Raw genomic sequence first — 16309 nt, 5'->3', positions numbered from 1 at the left:
GCTGAAATTTGGAAAAAGAGAAATCTATTTTGATGACGATTATTAAAATCAATAACCAAATTTTACCATTTATATATTTATTTAATATTTTGTTGTCATCGATGCATAATTCATTTTCATTTTATACCATACAACAAAAACAAATTGCGTTAAAGCTAAAATTAATTCTTGACGCAATCAATATTAAACCTAAAAAATTCACATATTGTCTCAAACGCGCCAATTACGATGACCATGGAAGAGGAATGAATACAACGGTATTTATCTATCGCCTTATAAATATTGAAATAGGCGTGGAGAGTCATTAGGTTTGACACATAAGGCTCGACTATAGCTAATAAATATCAACATTTAACGGTACTTAATTTGGTCGCCGATCGGGAGAGGTGGCCGTGGGGCATGCAGTTGTGAGCGCCCTTGAATTACAAAAAATACCAATACAAGTTAAAAACGTACGTTTGGCTTACATAATTATCTAATTATTTAAAATCTGCAAGAATTTGAAATATTTATTAAAAGTGCCAAAATTCGTGTTGCGGTCTTAAGTACGTGCCCTCTATTTACCTCTCCAGAACGCCTTCCTGACCTTTCATTTACTGGGTGATAGGTCGAAGGCTGGTTTATATACCTTGGTTAGTAGGTTAGTAGGTAAGGTGAGGTCAGGTGGTCAGGTTAGATTGTCTTTTATCTAGGTACTCAGACTTCATCTTCACATCTACCCAAAAATTGAGAAGAGGCTGGATTTCTGGGCAGTGGGTATGACATGGTTGGCTTGACAGTCGGGAGTCGCCTGACCCTGAGCAAATACTGATAAGGTATTTAAATTTAGAAATCTTAACAAATATGGTTGGTCAGAACCACTGTCCATTCAATAAGAAATCTCACCAAAATGTTTTAACTTTTGTCTGTAATGCAGGATCCCTGGATAGGACTTTGAAGTTCTCTGACCTGCAAGCTGGCTATGATGCATCACTACATTCCCAACTCAGTTGGGGAAACTACGAGGAGCCAAAAAAAAATGGATTAGCCAATCAGCGGCTGGAGTGGGCGGGGCGATGACCATATATGGTCATAAAATCAGACAACTTCATCTTTTCAATGAATTTTAGCATTCAAATGAAAAAATAAGGCATAAGAATGTTTTTTAACCACACAAGACCTACACTCACCCGGTGCATAATTAACTGGCGGCTCTAAATCGCAGAGTTACAACGCAAGGTCAAACCGTGATTGGCAAATATGGCGGATTGAAACAGACGCGCCAAAAATGTAAGCAGTACCGTGGTTTAAAAATGTCATTATTTTTATTATTTGTTTATGGTTTTTCTAATTGTAGTTTAGTTATTATTTTAGAATTAATATTTTTGTTTATTGTAATTAAATTAAATCCTTTAACAATTTTCCTTCATAAAACCAATCCATTTATTGAATGGCCAGCTGATTGTGACGCCCAGAACCTGCAAAAAAAACCGTTTTCCTATCGCCATTTTCGAGTCAATTCGCCGAATTTAATCAAATCACACTAATTCCTAGTGAAAAATGGAAGCCTTTTCTCTCCAATAAGTGGACGCGATACCACAAATACCGGCTTGTTATACCGTTTTTCACCCTTAGTAGCGGGGGCTGCATTTATGCCCATATATGGTCATCAAAAGTCCATTTATTGACCAATCCATTTTTTGACATTCGCCTCGTAGTTTCCCCAACTGAACTGATAATCAGTTGTGATGATAATTTGGGCTTATGTTTGTGGGAAACTTTGTTCGGGAATTAAGTTGTTATCCTCTAGAACAGGTTGGGTACCTATACCTAGGTACCTAATATTTAAGTCCCATTTAGTGGTTTCTATCTGAGTCTCACAATCGTGAAATCTACTTTTTCAGAAAATGGCTCCAAAACCAAAACACCAGAAGACTTCAAAAGGAAAGGAACACAGCAAGTCAAAAGATGAAAATGAAGTTCCCATTAAGCTTGATCACTGTGCTTTGAACTTTCCAGAAGTGCTGGCCATAGACCATGAGTTCTCACTCCCAAAATACACAGCTGGTAAGCCAACATTTTGACTTAGTGGATGTCCAGATGGGTGCGAAATTCGAAATCAGGTGCAAAAACTACCCTGGGAACATTTAAAATTCGGAAAAGTTAACCAAGGTTATCAAAGGTCAATGACTGACCTGACCTTCATGTGACCTTTGACATCCACCATAATACATGGGACCAACATCATTACACATGTTTGAACGTTTACAACCACAAAAAGACGAAACGTGCGGATAATGCGAGCTGACTGACATACGCCTAGCTCTCGAGAAACAGGTCAAAGGTCATTTGGGTCAGGATCATGAAATTTTTAGGGTAGGAGTAAAATTGATTAAATCGAGGGTACTGAAAGTTTCGTCGTGATCGGCCGCTTTTTGCGCGAGTATTCGCGAAAAAAAAAACGAGGGAAGGGGTCCATTAAGTGCGAGGGTTAATAGCATATGTATCGGGCATCCATCTTGCTTCCATGTAATCACGTGGTCACGGTAATGTGCGTACTGCGTAAATACGGGTATGAGGTGTCAAATACGATAAATACGGTGTCATATCCTGACAGCTCTCACACATTCCACTTCGACACCACTGCTAGCTATCTTATTGAGTGTGTATTTTCTGTCCAGTGGTGTCGCGTCCCGACGGCTCCATTTCGATGGAGGACGTGGATCGGATTCAGCTCGAGCTGGAGGCCCTGCTCTCTGCGGCCACCATCAGACGCAAGACTCTCAGCGCCGAAATAAAACTCATCAACAGCCTCGACAAGAGACGCAGCAGGCCCATCACCACGGTACGGTGCCATTTTTTCTAGTTCGGTGCGATGATTTTCGATACAGTGCGATCATTCCTGGTGTTTCAATTCGTTGGTGGTTATTGATTCAGCAATATTGTTTTTTATTACGAAACTTTAATTTTATGCTTCATTACCATAAGGGACAAAAGGCGGTGTGATTACCTACTGACTACTGCACCTAGTAGGTACAAGCAACCAAGATTCCTTTACTACTCAGGTTGGTTCACTAGGGAAATAAAGGCGCCGTGGTGACGTAATCAGAGGAAATCCTTCACATTCAAATGAATGGGTCATTTGAGTTGCAGATTTTGGCTCGATATGGTCCTACTTTTTAGTTTCAGTCCCATTTATCGTAATGAGGCGAATTCATTGTTACATTGGTACATCTTTTGATGACATATAAGCCTTGATCTTTTCTCCAACTCGCCCGAAAAATGATGAAATTTGCATGCATGCCTATGGGTAATGGAGATTCTGCCGCCGTGGTGACGTCACGGTAAAGGAATTCTGGAGCTCGTGAACGGGGGCTGCAAGCAACCATATATCCTGTAAGTTACCTACCTAGTATTAGCCCTTCGATAGCCAGCTCACGTGAGTTGTTTCAGGTGGCGCCCAGCTCTCCTGGGAAGCTCAGTAGGAGCGTGGACCGGCCCGCGAAGAAGTTCAAGGACTCGCTGGGCCGCGCCAAGGACGCCACACCGCTGAAACCGACCAAAATCCGCATCTCATCCGGGGTATGTACGAAAACAGCTGTCATTGTTCTGTCCGTGTCCTTCTTATGTGCTATCGACAACTCACATCAAATCTTGATACGTTTAAGCTATGCGTTTCAACAAAGTTTATCTTAAAGTGATGTTTGTAGTCCCTGGCAAATGCGCTTACACTTATTGATCAGCTGGTGAACAAAAAATAAGCATCGCTAACCGAACCGTGTCCTTGCTGGTTTCCACAGCCGAGTCATCCTCCGGAACACAGTGCAGACATCCTGCCGCAAATCAAGGCCGACCCGTGCCTGCCCTCGCCGCCCGTCAAGAATGACGTGCCCAACAAGTTCTGGGCGGCGATGGAGCAGTACTGCGGACCCATCACTGCCAAAGACGTGGAGGTAACTGTCTGCGATTTTTTTCTTTGAAAACGACGGAAAGTTTGTTGCTCAACTTTTCAATAGCTACCCATCATGTTAAAGACATCAAAAATCAATAAATTTTGGACACATGCGCATTTAAAGCCGGGAGCCCAAATTATCGTCACTTTTTCAAAATTTAGTCCCAACCTTTTGAAGAGGTGATACCAAGACATTATTTCTACCTAACTTGACAATACAATTTAACATATAACTTAACGATAACATAACTTTGTTCATTCAAATTTTCATACTGAGTGATCTCCGTACGACCGTAGAGTTTCGGTAGTCCGCTCCCGTTGTGACGATCCCCAGCGGTCTGACTGTTCGCCGCTCCTGCTCAGATGCTGGAGCGTCTCAGTGCCGAGGAGGAGGACATGGAGGAATACCTCAGCGCTCCTCCGCTGGGCAAACACTACACCCTGCGCTGGGCAGAGGAGGACGGCACGGCCGACGGCGAGTCGGGAGACGACACCGACTCGCAGAGCGGAGCGAAGGCGAAGGGAAAAGGGTGAGCAGTGGTGGGTCTGGCTGGGTTGATCCTTATTCCATGGTGGTCGACAGATATGGTCTGTTTCCGTGTTGTTAATTCGAGTCTTTTGTCTTTCGCGTCTTTTGAGCGTGTTAGATTGTGCGATTCTTGTATGCTGTAGCTTATCCGCTCAGTTTTTTTTTTCGGAAACACTGGTGAAATTTACGTTCAGACTTCTCATCATTCGGGTCTGTGACAACGATCCCTCTGAGTGATGTCAGTACTGGTAATGGTGACTGCTTTGACCCACTCATTCACCTCTAACCCACAGTGATGACGAGGCGGCCGGACTGGGCGCCCTCACCCAGCGCCTGGTCTCCGGTCTCGTAGAGGAGAACTCCAACGCTGAGGATGCCACCGAGACTGAAGGCAAAGGTGAGAATCTTTCCTATGTAATGCCCCTACGGTAATAATTTGGGTGATGATGCTGTTCGTGTAGTGGAGTTTAAATGACAATGCTTCTGAAATCAGTTAGTTTTGGCCTTGTTAGTTCGCATTTCGTTTCGTTGTTTCAGTTTCACTTCAGTAATCAGTTAGTTCGTTGTTGGCTCCTGAACGCTATATTTTCCTATTTGACTGTCCAAAGGTTTCTTATACAGTCATATTCTGACGTTTTACCCTCCCCAGAGACGGATTCGGTGGTGGCGCGGCCGGGCCTATCGTCCTCCGTGCAGCTCAGCACTCCCGGTCAGCTGGAGCGACGGCTACGTAAGGAGCTACAGAACCAGGGCTTGGTGGATGACTCCGACGGGCCCAGCGCCGTCGCTGATGATCAGGTGAGGGAGGGGGCCGCCGAGCGAGTGCCGAGCGGTGCTGCTGCTAGTTGGTGGAGTGGCGTGTGAATTAGCTAGGTATAGAGTTGTGTGGTTGGGCTAGATAAATAATTTGAAGCCATTTAACGAATTACCAATATTATTCTGTTGTATTGCTGCGTCTCATCTACTTGATTATAGTAATTTCCGGCTCTAGTGGCGCCATCTGATCGTCCCTCCCGTTACTAGGTTCTAGCTGAACTGGTGCGACATAAGGCTCCAGTGTCGCCATCTAACCGTCCCCTCCCGCTATCCCAGGTGCTGGCTGAACTGGAGCGGTGTCAGGCGCGCCTGCGAACCCTCTCAGCCCATAACGCCAGTCAGCTGGAGCGGCTGCTGCGACTGGCGAAAGCGGAACTTCAGCGACAGGAGCTGCGGGAGAAGCTGGCGGCCACTGATGCACAGGTGGGGGAGAGAGAGTGTTGAGAAGTGGGAGGAGTGACCTGTGGAAGGAGAGCGGCCTCTGATAATTACATGGGTGGCTGCAGGAGGGGGAGGGGATGTTCAGGACGTGAGACCTGGGGAGCGGGCATCTAAAACACGAGTAAGAGATGAAAAGAAACCGTTGGCGCAAATGAGAACGTTTCATAAGGGGAGGAGGAGGCACATGTATTGCGGAACAGAAACGAGCTGGGCTTGAACTTCGATTTGCGAAGTCTGGTGACGAGATTTTCGCCTTCTGGAATGTCGGTCGCGGTGTCTGAAATGCAGTTTCCACCTCTCGTCGTTAGATGGTAGCACCAGCTGGGGTATTTACTACAGGAGCTCGCTACACCGCATACCGACCACATCAACACTGGGCTCGGCGATGTGCCGGTCTTTCCGGAGCTCTCAGCCAGCCTAATTCGGAGGTTATGCTGGTTTTGAGCCGGACTGGATGGCATTTGCTGCATCATTGAGTGGTCAATATTGGCACTTGACTATTTCATTTGACATTCATTCTTGTAAGATATGGTTAGATATTGGGCGCGCAGAGGACCTAAAAGTTGGTCAGGCTAAAAGGGTTTGATTACGGATTGGACAAATGCTGAAACCGGTAAAATATGGTTCCATCTGCTGCAACGATTGGTGACGCATCCATGCTAGCGAAGTCATGTTGCTTATGACGGTTGTAAGGAGATAGTGCAGTGGTCCATCTACCGCCTAATACGGATACCTATATCGCTAGTTTTACTTTTGCCTTTCTTTACTAAGTCAGGCGACCATTCAATTTTATTCTCTGCTGTAAAAAGAGGAGATCGGTGGATTGACGCCTTCTGAAAGCTTGTTCAACCGGATTTGGTTTCGGGATTTCCTCACCTGCCTTCCACTGTTGATAAGATAGGATTTGGCTTGTGCCATCTTCCAATGGATTGGATCTCAGGTGCTTTGCGTTTTGGCTTAGCGCTTGAAAGGCGTGTTTTATTCTTTCATGGTCGCTTATTCAATATTCATGCCATTACCATGGAAAAGTCTTGGTTTTGTCTCGGCAGTTTTCGTATTCCAGTAATTTTAAGCTACGAGGTATTAGGAAAAACTCATTGGGTAGGAGAAGGAGCAGGAGCCCCCCCCCCCCCCCCGCCCCCCGATGGGCTACATAAGCCCGTTGGAGGGAAGGACGAATAAAATCGATATCGTTCTTTCTCCTAGATTTCGCGACAGACATTTGAGAGGTTAAGCAAGGCACTTCATGTTGCTCTTATGTAAACATTGAAATTAATAGTTGTATTTAAGTGTCACTAAAATATGTGGTGTAGCAAAACATGTTACACCAGAAGAGAGAGGTTTATTGCTAAGACTGGACTAAGATCGCTAAGCCTGGCGGTACCCTTGCAGCTTTTTTTACAGGATAAACACTAATACCTATAATCGCTTATCGCACTAAGCCCAAATGTTGACTTACTCTGTAGCAGGCACTTACGTAATGCCTCTTAGATAAACAAGCGGCATGGAATTGTGGGATTAAGGATAATTTGTGATGTGTGCGAGCCCCAAGCGCCAATAGTTGAATCCCCTGTGCGCTTTTTAACGCAAATAGAATTAACCCTGATTTATTTTAATTGCAGATTTAAATGATTAAATCGATACCATGCCAAGAAATCAGAAATTTCGAAAAGTAATCCATTCATGAATTTCGATGTAGGTGTTGAACACTGAACAGTTTTCGAATTTTTCGAACGTAGTGCGAAACTCATTATCAGTGCATTGCACAATATTTCCAGTTACATTTTAAACATGAAGGAACCCGCGGTGTGAAATAAATTCCCCGACTCACTGCAGCCTCTTTCTAGTCGCTTCATATCATAGGTTCATATTGCATGGCTAATACACAAACATTTCTTGTCATCGCGGGCATAACTGTCCATCTCACTGGCAGGCAACAACCCGCTATCACCTGCTCCGCTAGCCCGGTTCTCGCTCTCGCTCGCGTTCACCCAGCGCCGCTCAGGCAGCGGTGACGCGTCCGATGCTGGTAACCACCTGCACACGTGCAGGTCGGAGGATTAGTCACGTGCGCCCCCATTGGCCCCGTCCCTACCCTCGTGGTCTGGTGAGACCGGTCGAAAGGATGCGGTGTGGTCCGGTTTCGGTTTTTGGAGCTGAGAAACTTAGGGAGGGAGGCTGGGAGTTGGGATGGGGTCGGAAGGGAGGAGAGATTTGAAGGGGATTTGCCCCGTGTCCTGTGGTTGATTGTGGTTGTTTCAGTTCTGAGATTTGATGGTGTTGAGAGAACTGTAGCGCCGAACCGTTGTTTTAGCGATTGAAGTAACAACGCGTCATGTAGCTATGATGTACCATGTGCGGTATATCCGTAATGCGTCCGGATTCCAGTTTGATTTTTTATAAACAGTTACACTGTGCAACTTACGTCATTTCTTGTGCTACCAGTGACTATTTGTAACCACACCAGCACCCTCGCTATTGCGTGCTGATTGACCCATAGTAATAAATCTATCGTCGCATTCTTCCCCCATCGCCTCTTCCTCCCCTGTTCAGTTTATCTCCAATAGTTCTGGGCGCCCTCCCATATTCTGCCCCCACCGGACCGCCCCCTTGCGCATTTCCCCACCTTCCCAGCCTTTTCGTCCCCAGCTCCCCACATTCCCCCGCGCTCACCATCTCCCTTTTTACTCTTCTTCAGGTGCAGGAGGCGTACCAAGCAGTGGCGGCCGCTCGACAGCGCAAGAAGTCACCCTCAAAGAAGGAGCGGGAGGCGGCCTGGAAGGCGCTCAAAGAGCGAGACGCCATCATAAAAATGATGGACGCGCTGTAAACGTGCAGCTAGGGCGTTTCTACTCATCACGGGACCCGCATAAATCCGGCCAGGTCCGAATCTGTGCGGGTGGAAAGGCTAGCCACTGGCGGCAGCAGTCTCCAGCCGCCACGCAGACAATGTGAAGTACTCTAACCAAGGTTGTACGATAGGTTATTGTTAGGCGTCCATAGCGCAGAGCGCGGCATGACGGTCTGGCGCAAATCAAGACAAAACTGATTGACCAAGACTACACGTTCTTCTATACCGGACAGTATTTTTGTACCGTTTTTTTATGTTGCTCTGGCGAACCGGTTCAGCATCTGTGGCGGTCTGTAAATATCCTCACATATTTCTCTTCTTTACATGAGTATCTTTTATTTAAAAACATGTTAAGAAGATATAGGCATCTCGAGTTTGCAGAGTGACCCGGCCGCCTGTTTCTGCAGTAGGAAGGCCTCACGTGTGTCTCGCATGGTCAACACCGCTCAGATTTCTGAAACGGTTCTGAATAACGACTGCTGCTTGCTTTTGACGCTGGGACTCCTCTCGGCGGTCAAAAGGCCAAAAGGGCCGATCTATGGCCAGAAGAGCACGGTACTTGGCTTGGATGACGGTGGCAGCTTGTCTCTGCCACATAATGCCTCTCTGGTCTTCCTCGCCACACACAGAGAGCGATACCATGTCTGGAGCGTCGCCATCGCTCGCTTCTTTGACTTGACATGCAAGCTTTGTTCTTTCATAGCCACCACGGCACGGAACCTCGCCTTTGGAACACGAGTCGCCTGACGTTAATCTAGCAACGTCGCCCGCTGTTTCGTCATCACTAACAATCAGCGGTACCATATCAGAACCCTTACAGTTTTGATCTCATTACTTCGCTAAACGGTTGACTCGCCTAATGTTTAGGTTGATGGAAGCTGGTGTACAAGTGTAAATGGAAAACTGCTCGCGGTGGAAAGCTGTGTGCAATTCGAATTTCCTCTTCCATGTCCAGTGTTCATACTTTGGGAGTAAGTTTTGCTGGTTGTATTCATGGTTCTGTCCGAACGTTTGTATTCGGTTCTTTGTTTGCATAGCTCGTCGTTTTTTAGTTATTTGTACGAATATGTAATTTCTGAATACATTGTATGGAAATGTTTTTGGTCATCTCCTTTCTGATCATCCTGAACCTGGCTGCCATCATACCTTGTTGTTCTCTCTATTCAAGATATTTTTCGTTTGAACGTGAAGCACTATCATCATTCATCATATATATTTTTTGACAATTTATCATGCCAGTTTAAAAGGACGTAAGAGCAATGCTCACGATGTGTTTCAGCCTTCTTAAAAGAGTCAAGATTAACTGCCCAAGCATCCCAAGTCTTAATCAGAGAATCCACCTGATAGAGCCATCATTTTTTAGGGCTGAGATGAATCGAAGAATCTGGGACGATGGATTCAGAGGAAATCTGGGCTCGGTAGCAGGCTCGAGTTCGACAGAATGCAAGATTCTTACACGGTTTATTCAAACAGGCTAAAATAATTCATTCCAAATCAAACGTTAAATAGCACACAATTCATCCGTTCATGGAGTGGTTGTGACCAGTCAACCTAGTTAGAATCGCACTCACAATACGTGTTTCGCACAGGGTCTTCAACAAACAGTAAATCTCGGTCTCAACAACTTTAACAACGACCTTCATTACCTCAAATTCACTATAACCGCACTCACTTCTTAAAGCGTCACACCACGTCTATAAAATAGACTAAAACGTTATCACCAGGTTCATCCAATCACCAACAAAGCACAGTCCAGCAGCTGCACCAATCACCATCTACTACACGCACCAGATTGCACTATCACATCTGCGAAAGGACTGGCGACACTCAGTCGTGGCATTATATGTCCTGAGCTACTCTGGATGGTAGTTTCGAGGGAGAACAATGAGCACAGTACGGTCGAATTAAATGCAGTTTTCGACGCGCCACAGACTCGTGCAGCGTGAAATTTGAGCCCAGCGATATTGGAGGTATGTATTCGTACGGGAAGCCGAATCATAGGAACTCCGTGGCAAGCCGCTTTTCCAACCTGATTCTCTTCGTCTCGTACTCACAAAGTAAGGCAGTGACCGAGTTCCTCTGCGCTTGCTGGCAGGTGCAGGGTATGTTTCGGTTGAACACAGTCATAATTGTAGTTAGCTATCCACCGGAGCTGAAACAGAAACCAAGTCAAATTATTGTCCACGCGGAAAGTACCGCACGGAGGCTATCGCAATCCTTACTTCCCCACAGCCCTCGTTCGAAACAAGATCTGAATGAAAATCATAAATGCAGTACGGCATAGTCGCCACATTAACGTAAACGACATGCGACAGGCAGCACAAGGATAAATTCTGGACCACTAGTCACAGCTGTGCCGTTGGCCCTGACAACTGATACTTGATCCTAGCAACACCTGACACGAGCTGCGTCCTCACACTAGTTTTTCGTTCGGGTTTCCCTTGTCACTTTCTCCAAAAGCTCGGCTGCTGGACGAACCGATCATAATCCGACTCAGATAAATCTCCCACCCATCCATTCGTTGAAAAACGAACACTCATAACTGGGGGGTTACATAAAACGTGTTTATTGAAGAAAATACCAACCTCATTAATGGATAGTTGGCATTAACAAGTGATTGGTAGGGAGTGAAAGGAACGATTGATGAGAAGGCGATGAGCTGATGAGCTAATTTTAGAGATGCACATTGCACAATCCTTATCAGATAACTGAAAGTGACCGCTGATCGGATGAAAGTGATCACTAAATCGGGGACACCCACCCGGCGCGAGGTAGTTCAAGAGGCACGCTCTTCGGGTGCGGTCGTCTGGCTGCGGCCTGCTCCAGCAGCATTTTACGGAATTCCTCCACAACAGCTCTCGGGTCCCGCTCCGGCATCGGGTGACACTGGAAACAGACCATCGGGGCACGTCAGGTCACAAGGTCATGCGAGCAAGGGTCACCAAAGGTCAAAGGAAAATTTCTTCAAATTCGGGTGAAGACGAAGGGTTAGGTCAAGGTCACTTGGGAGTAAGCCAGCATGCGGATAGCGGGATAGTGTAGAGGCCGTCGTCATGAACGAGATAACCGAGATTTTATCGTTCTCAATTAGTGGAACACTTAGGATCACAGCAATCATACCTTCATCGGCGAGATGAAGGCCGCATTGAAGAACACGGTTGGAGGTACTTGATGTACTTGATGTACTTGATGTTCAGGTAAAGAGGACTAATAAGCCCTGTTGGTCCTGCTCTTGACTTTATAAGTGAACCCAACTGGTCCACTCTCGTGCCATAACTTTACTGGCTACTAGTTGAGTACAGTGAGCTGTTTGTTTGAATTTCGTCAAACCTATTCTTAAATTGGTTTACATTTTGAGAGTCTACCAAGGATTGTGGCAGGGCATTCCAACTGTTGACCGTCCTGCTTGAGAAAAAGTGCTGTCTGGTTGCTAGTCTTGCCCTTGGTTTCTTCACTTTATGACTATGGCCGCGGGTTCGTGTATCTGTAGTCATGGAAGAAGTGTTCGACTCTCACCCGTTCCATTCCTTTCATAATTTTGAACACCTGTATCATATCCCCCGGTACCGCCGATGACTCAATGACGGAATATTTAGCGCATGCAGTCTTTCTTCATACGACAGATGTTTCACCTCAGTAACCAGGCGGGTTGCCCTTCTTTGCACTTTCTCTTTTTGCTTTGTCGGTTTCATATGTAGGGCCCCAGATCACATTTCCGTATTCTAGGAGCGGCCGCACCAATGTTTTATATAGTGGCAAAATCATTGTTTTATTTCTGGCTGAAAATGCCTTTTTTATCAACCCCAGAACTTGATTGGCCTTCTTCGCCACTTTTGCAGTGTGAGAGTGAAATTTCAATTCTTTGTCCATTATAACACCCAGATCCTTTTCTTCTTCCGTAACAGCCATGGCTGATTGTCCTAGCGTATAAGGTTGCAACTCCTTTTGCTTACCAAGATGCATGATTTTACATTTTTCTCATTGAAATGAAGTTGCCACTTCTCGGACCATTCTTTGACCTTGTTTAAGTCAGCCTGCATTGCATCATGATCGGTCTCAGAGTTAACACGTCGGTATATCTTTGTGTCATCTGCGTAGATCTTCACATTTGAATCTAGTTCTTCTGGTAAGTCATTTATAAACAACACAAAAAGTACCGGACCCAGTACCGAGCCTTGGGGAATCCCACTTAAGATAGTACACCAAGATGATTTCTTATCATTCACCACAACTCGTTGCCTTCTATCAGTCAAAAAATTCTCAATCCACTTCAGTAAATCTCCCTTGATGCCATAAGCTTTGAGTTTGTTGAGCAGTCTCTTATGAGGGACACAATCAAATGCTTTACGAAAATCCATGTAGGCTACGTCGACTGCTCCTCCTTCATCCAACAATAGTGTCCATTCTTCCAAAGTTTCCATAAGCTGTGTTGTACATGACCTCCCTGGGACAAAGCCATGTTGGTTGTCACAAAACAAATTATTAATCATCATGTGGTATGATATTACTTTTCACGAATCCCTCTAGGATCTTGCAGGGAACCGATGTCAGACTAATCGGTCGATAATTACTTGGAGCACTTTTGTCTCCACCTTTAGGTAGGAAAGCAAGGAAAATGAAACCGATTTTCACTGGCCAGTCCCTGTGGCTCAAGATGACACGTGGCTTGAACAAGGCCAGAGAGTGAGAAATAAAATAACACGATGTTCCAATCTCCGTACTCTGCGCCCAGTCACATATCTCACCCGGCAGAGCGCCCGGACCCGCTCCAGCTCCGGTATCCGCTGGTCGATCCCCTCCCGTCGCGAGGCGTCGGCGGGATGCGTGGAGAGCCAATCCAGCACGTCCGCCTCTCCGGCCAGCTCCTTCTTCATCGACATCTTGGCCCAGAACGCACTCGCCTCTCGCACGTCAAAACACGCCTGACGTAGGGATGAGGATACTCTAACGTCAATTACATATGGTTCGGGCGGGGCTCTGGGCAGTGCTTTTGCTCCAGTGTCCCAGTGCAAACGCCAAAAATAAAGTGAAGTGTAAAATCCTCCCGCACACATAACAAAACATCTATTATCGCATTTCACAGCTGAAGTCCAACATCACCGCTGTTGGCACCCACCCTTCCCACCCTTCCCTTGCGTCGTCTAGGGCACACCTCACTAAAGCATGCGTCTAGCCCCGTCTGCCTCATTTGCACTGAAACACCATCAGGGTTACTCCAATCCCTTCACTTCTGAGCCACGCCCTCTAAAGTACCCTCCCCCACTTCTCCCACTCCCTAGCAGCCAGATGAAGGCCGACTTCGTCCGCCTCCGTCTCCAGAGCGCGACTGTGCGGCAGGTCGCCCAGCAGTGTGACCATCTGCCGGAAGAACCAGTGCGCGAACACGCTGATGCCGTCGTTGGGCAGGAAGGCCCAGATGGCGGCCAGCGGCAGGATATCAACAGGTCCAGCAGGTGCGCCTTGCTCAAACGCTCACCCTGAAACGGAGGCCAAGACGTAAGTACAGGGGGTCAGAATTGGTGCAATACCTTGGTATGAAGTCACTGAGAAGCGAGAGCCACCTTCAGGCGAGCGGACCAGACAAAATATTACTTATATAAATAATATCTTAGCAAATACCATACATTGTTATTTTCATTTAAATAGTTATAACTAAACCAGCTGGCTCAATGCAAACAGTCGAACTCTTAATTGTTCGACTGTTTGTTAATTTTCGACAGCTTAATTGTTCGACAGCTGACTGGACATCGATTGCGTTTGGGGAGTGGTGCGGCTTCAGGAGCATAGCTTACCGAGTGCCCCAGGACGGTGTGCGCCATCTCGTGGCCCAAAACACAGCCCAGCTGATCGTCATTGTCGCACATCAGCAGCATTCCCGTAAACAAACTATGTTGCCACACTGCAACAAACATATCGATTATCCACAGGCATCAAGATGTTGTGAAATCGCAGCTATTTAACACGATACAGCGATCATTACACCTATTGCAAACCAACGACACAATCAGCTCAGGTTACCACAGGTAATCTTTGAGATGAAATGATGGGTGCAAGTGGTGGGATAGACAATAGACATGAAGTGAGGCAATACCAGCTTAATATTTGAGACTGGCTGGCAGCCACCATTAAAATATAAAGCAGCACTATAACTCACACATAGAAGCGCACATAAACGAGACCACGCTGGAGCTCAGAAACAGTCTCAAATTACACCTCAACCATCTTATTACCGCAGGACGTTCTGTTATGCCTGATTTCTCAATCTCTGCGCTATGTCCTCTGGTCCACGCTGAGCCAAAGTTAAGTCATATAGGAGTAAGTTAAGTTATCTTTATCTCGGGGGGCCGCTCACCTCCATGGCATAGGCGTTGACGTGCGCGTCGTCTGCCACCACAGTGACGGCCCAGTCCCGCTGCATCTCTGCCAGGTCTCTGTTGGCAGACAGGAGACGGTTCGCCACGCGTACCACGGTCCGGTAAAAGCCGTGGTCCGGAGGTAGGGTGTCCATCGCGTGCTCCTCGATCATCTGAGAGGGTGGAGGGGACAGAGTGAGCGTTGTGCACTGGGAGGGGAACACAGTTCGAACAGGAAGCAGAGGCCGACGAGCAGCTTGACGACGGAAATATTAAGATTGTGAATGCAGCATTTACCAGGAGAAAAATCGAGATTTGACGACATTTAGGCACCATACATCATCATTCACGATATGCAAATGATACATCGTACAGCAAATGCCCAGCACATTGCCTATTGCAGTACGCACCATTTCAAAGCCTTCCTGCGAGATTTTCACGATTTGCTCGGGCGTGAAGGCTACGAATCGGGTACGTCCCGGACGGGCGTGGTCTGAAGGTGCGAGTAGTAGTAGTTGAGCGACAGTCTCCCACCAGCGCCGACGCGGCTGTCGGGTAAAGCCGGGGTCACACCGGGCCGGGTAGACCGTGTCACCTTGGTGGTCGGTCGCGTCACCTTGGCAGCCGTGTTAAACGGTCCGGCGACCGCGAACGACGAGGCATAAGCCGGTGCCGCAAGAGCACGACCTTGGGATACACGCGAAACCGGACGGCGGGCTCTCGGAAAAGGGCGTGTTGTGTCACGATTTCTTCTCGTATTTCTGGCGGTCTGACATCGGTTACTCAAAGTGCTCGGCGTATGTTATACACAGTAGGTAGTTAGGATTAGGACAGTTAGGAGTAGCACATATACCGTCAGATAGAAACGTCAAATACTTCATACATTCCAGTTGCTAATAAAACGAGAGTTGGTGAACATAAACGTCCAGTCAGTGCTCACCGGCGATTTTGCGGCGATTTCTGCGCACACTGGCCATAAACACGGCCCGCTTGTTCTTGGGCAGCGCCTGCCACCACTTTCGGTACGCCCTGCCGAAGAGCACGGCGCCAGCTTGGGATGGGTCGCAGCACACCACACACGCCGGCGGCAGCGGCGCCGGCCGGGGTGCCGAGGTGCGCAGCGCGGCCGCCCTCTGGCACCGCCCGGCCGCCCGAGCACGCACCGGTCGCCGCTGCAGGCCGTCAGCCGACCGGTCCGCGCCGCCAGGCCCCGGGCCACACTCAGCATACTGAGTGCTGATGAACGGGACTGAGCCGCTGGAAAATAAGGACCTGTAACACATAGGTGTTGTAGAAGCTAGTGTAATTCATTCAAACTGTACGTCATGACTTACAAAGTAGCGGTATAATATGTTACTGGCTATTGCACAATATAGAAAACACTCTCC

General features: G+C 47.1%; 3 protein-coding genes across 3 annotated transcripts; 1 reads left to right on the top strand and 2 right to left on the bottom strand.

Moving 5' to 3' along the window:
• Positions 1-625: 625 nt before the first annotated feature.
• On the top strand, positions 626-9666 carry LOC122363766 (transcriptional adapter 3-B-like). Its single transcript, XM_043333386.1, has 10 exons — positions 626-632; positions 1884-2046; positions 2661-2824; positions 3433-3561; positions 3780-3932; positions 4295-4461; positions 4754-4857; positions 5110-5258; positions 5553-5699; positions 8416-9666. The coding sequence occupies exons 2-10, from the start codon at positions 1887-1889 to the stop codon at positions 8545-8547; spliced, it is 1305 nt and encodes a 434-aa protein (XP_043189321.1). The 5' UTR covers positions 626-632; positions 1884-1886; the 3' UTR covers positions 8548-9666.
• A 978-nt stretch (positions 9667-10644) lies between these two features.
• On the bottom strand, positions 10645-14450 carry LOC122363764 (metalloendopeptidase OMA1, mitochondrial-like). Its single transcript, XM_043333384.1, has 5 exons — positions 14361-14450; positions 13843-14045; positions 13314-13490; positions 11330-11454; positions 10645-10720 (listed from the first exon to the last, which is right to left on the bottom strand). Exons 2-5 carry the CDS (start codon positions 13924-13926, stop codon positions 10708-10710), a joined length of 399 nt encoding a protein of 132 aa, XP_043189319.1. The 5' UTR covers positions 13927-14045; positions 14361-14450; the 3' UTR covers positions 10645-10707.
• LOC122363790 lies at positions 14432-15972 on the bottom strand (the record flags this gene model as incomplete). Its single annotated transcript, XM_043333439.1, has 4 exons — positions 14432-14467; positions 14921-15094; positions 15332-15469; positions 15862-15972. Coding segments are annotated over 4 exons (459 nt in total), but the record flags the coding sequence as incomplete, so codon positions are not given.
• Positions 15973-16309: the final 337 nt, after the last annotated feature.

Source organism: Amphibalanus amphitrite, unplaced genomic scaffold (assembly GCF_019059575.1).
Source record: "Amphibalanus amphitrite isolate SeventyFive unplaced genomic scaffold, NRLGWU_Aamphi_draft 000639F_arrow, whole genome shotgun sequence".
In the NCBI taxonomy this organism is placed as follows: Eukaryota; Metazoa; Arthropoda; class Thecostraca; order Balanomorpha; family Balanidae; genus Amphibalanus; species Amphibalanus amphitrite.
Note: the sequence above shows the minus strand (reverse complement) of the source record. Positions and strands in the feature narration are given on the sequence as shown.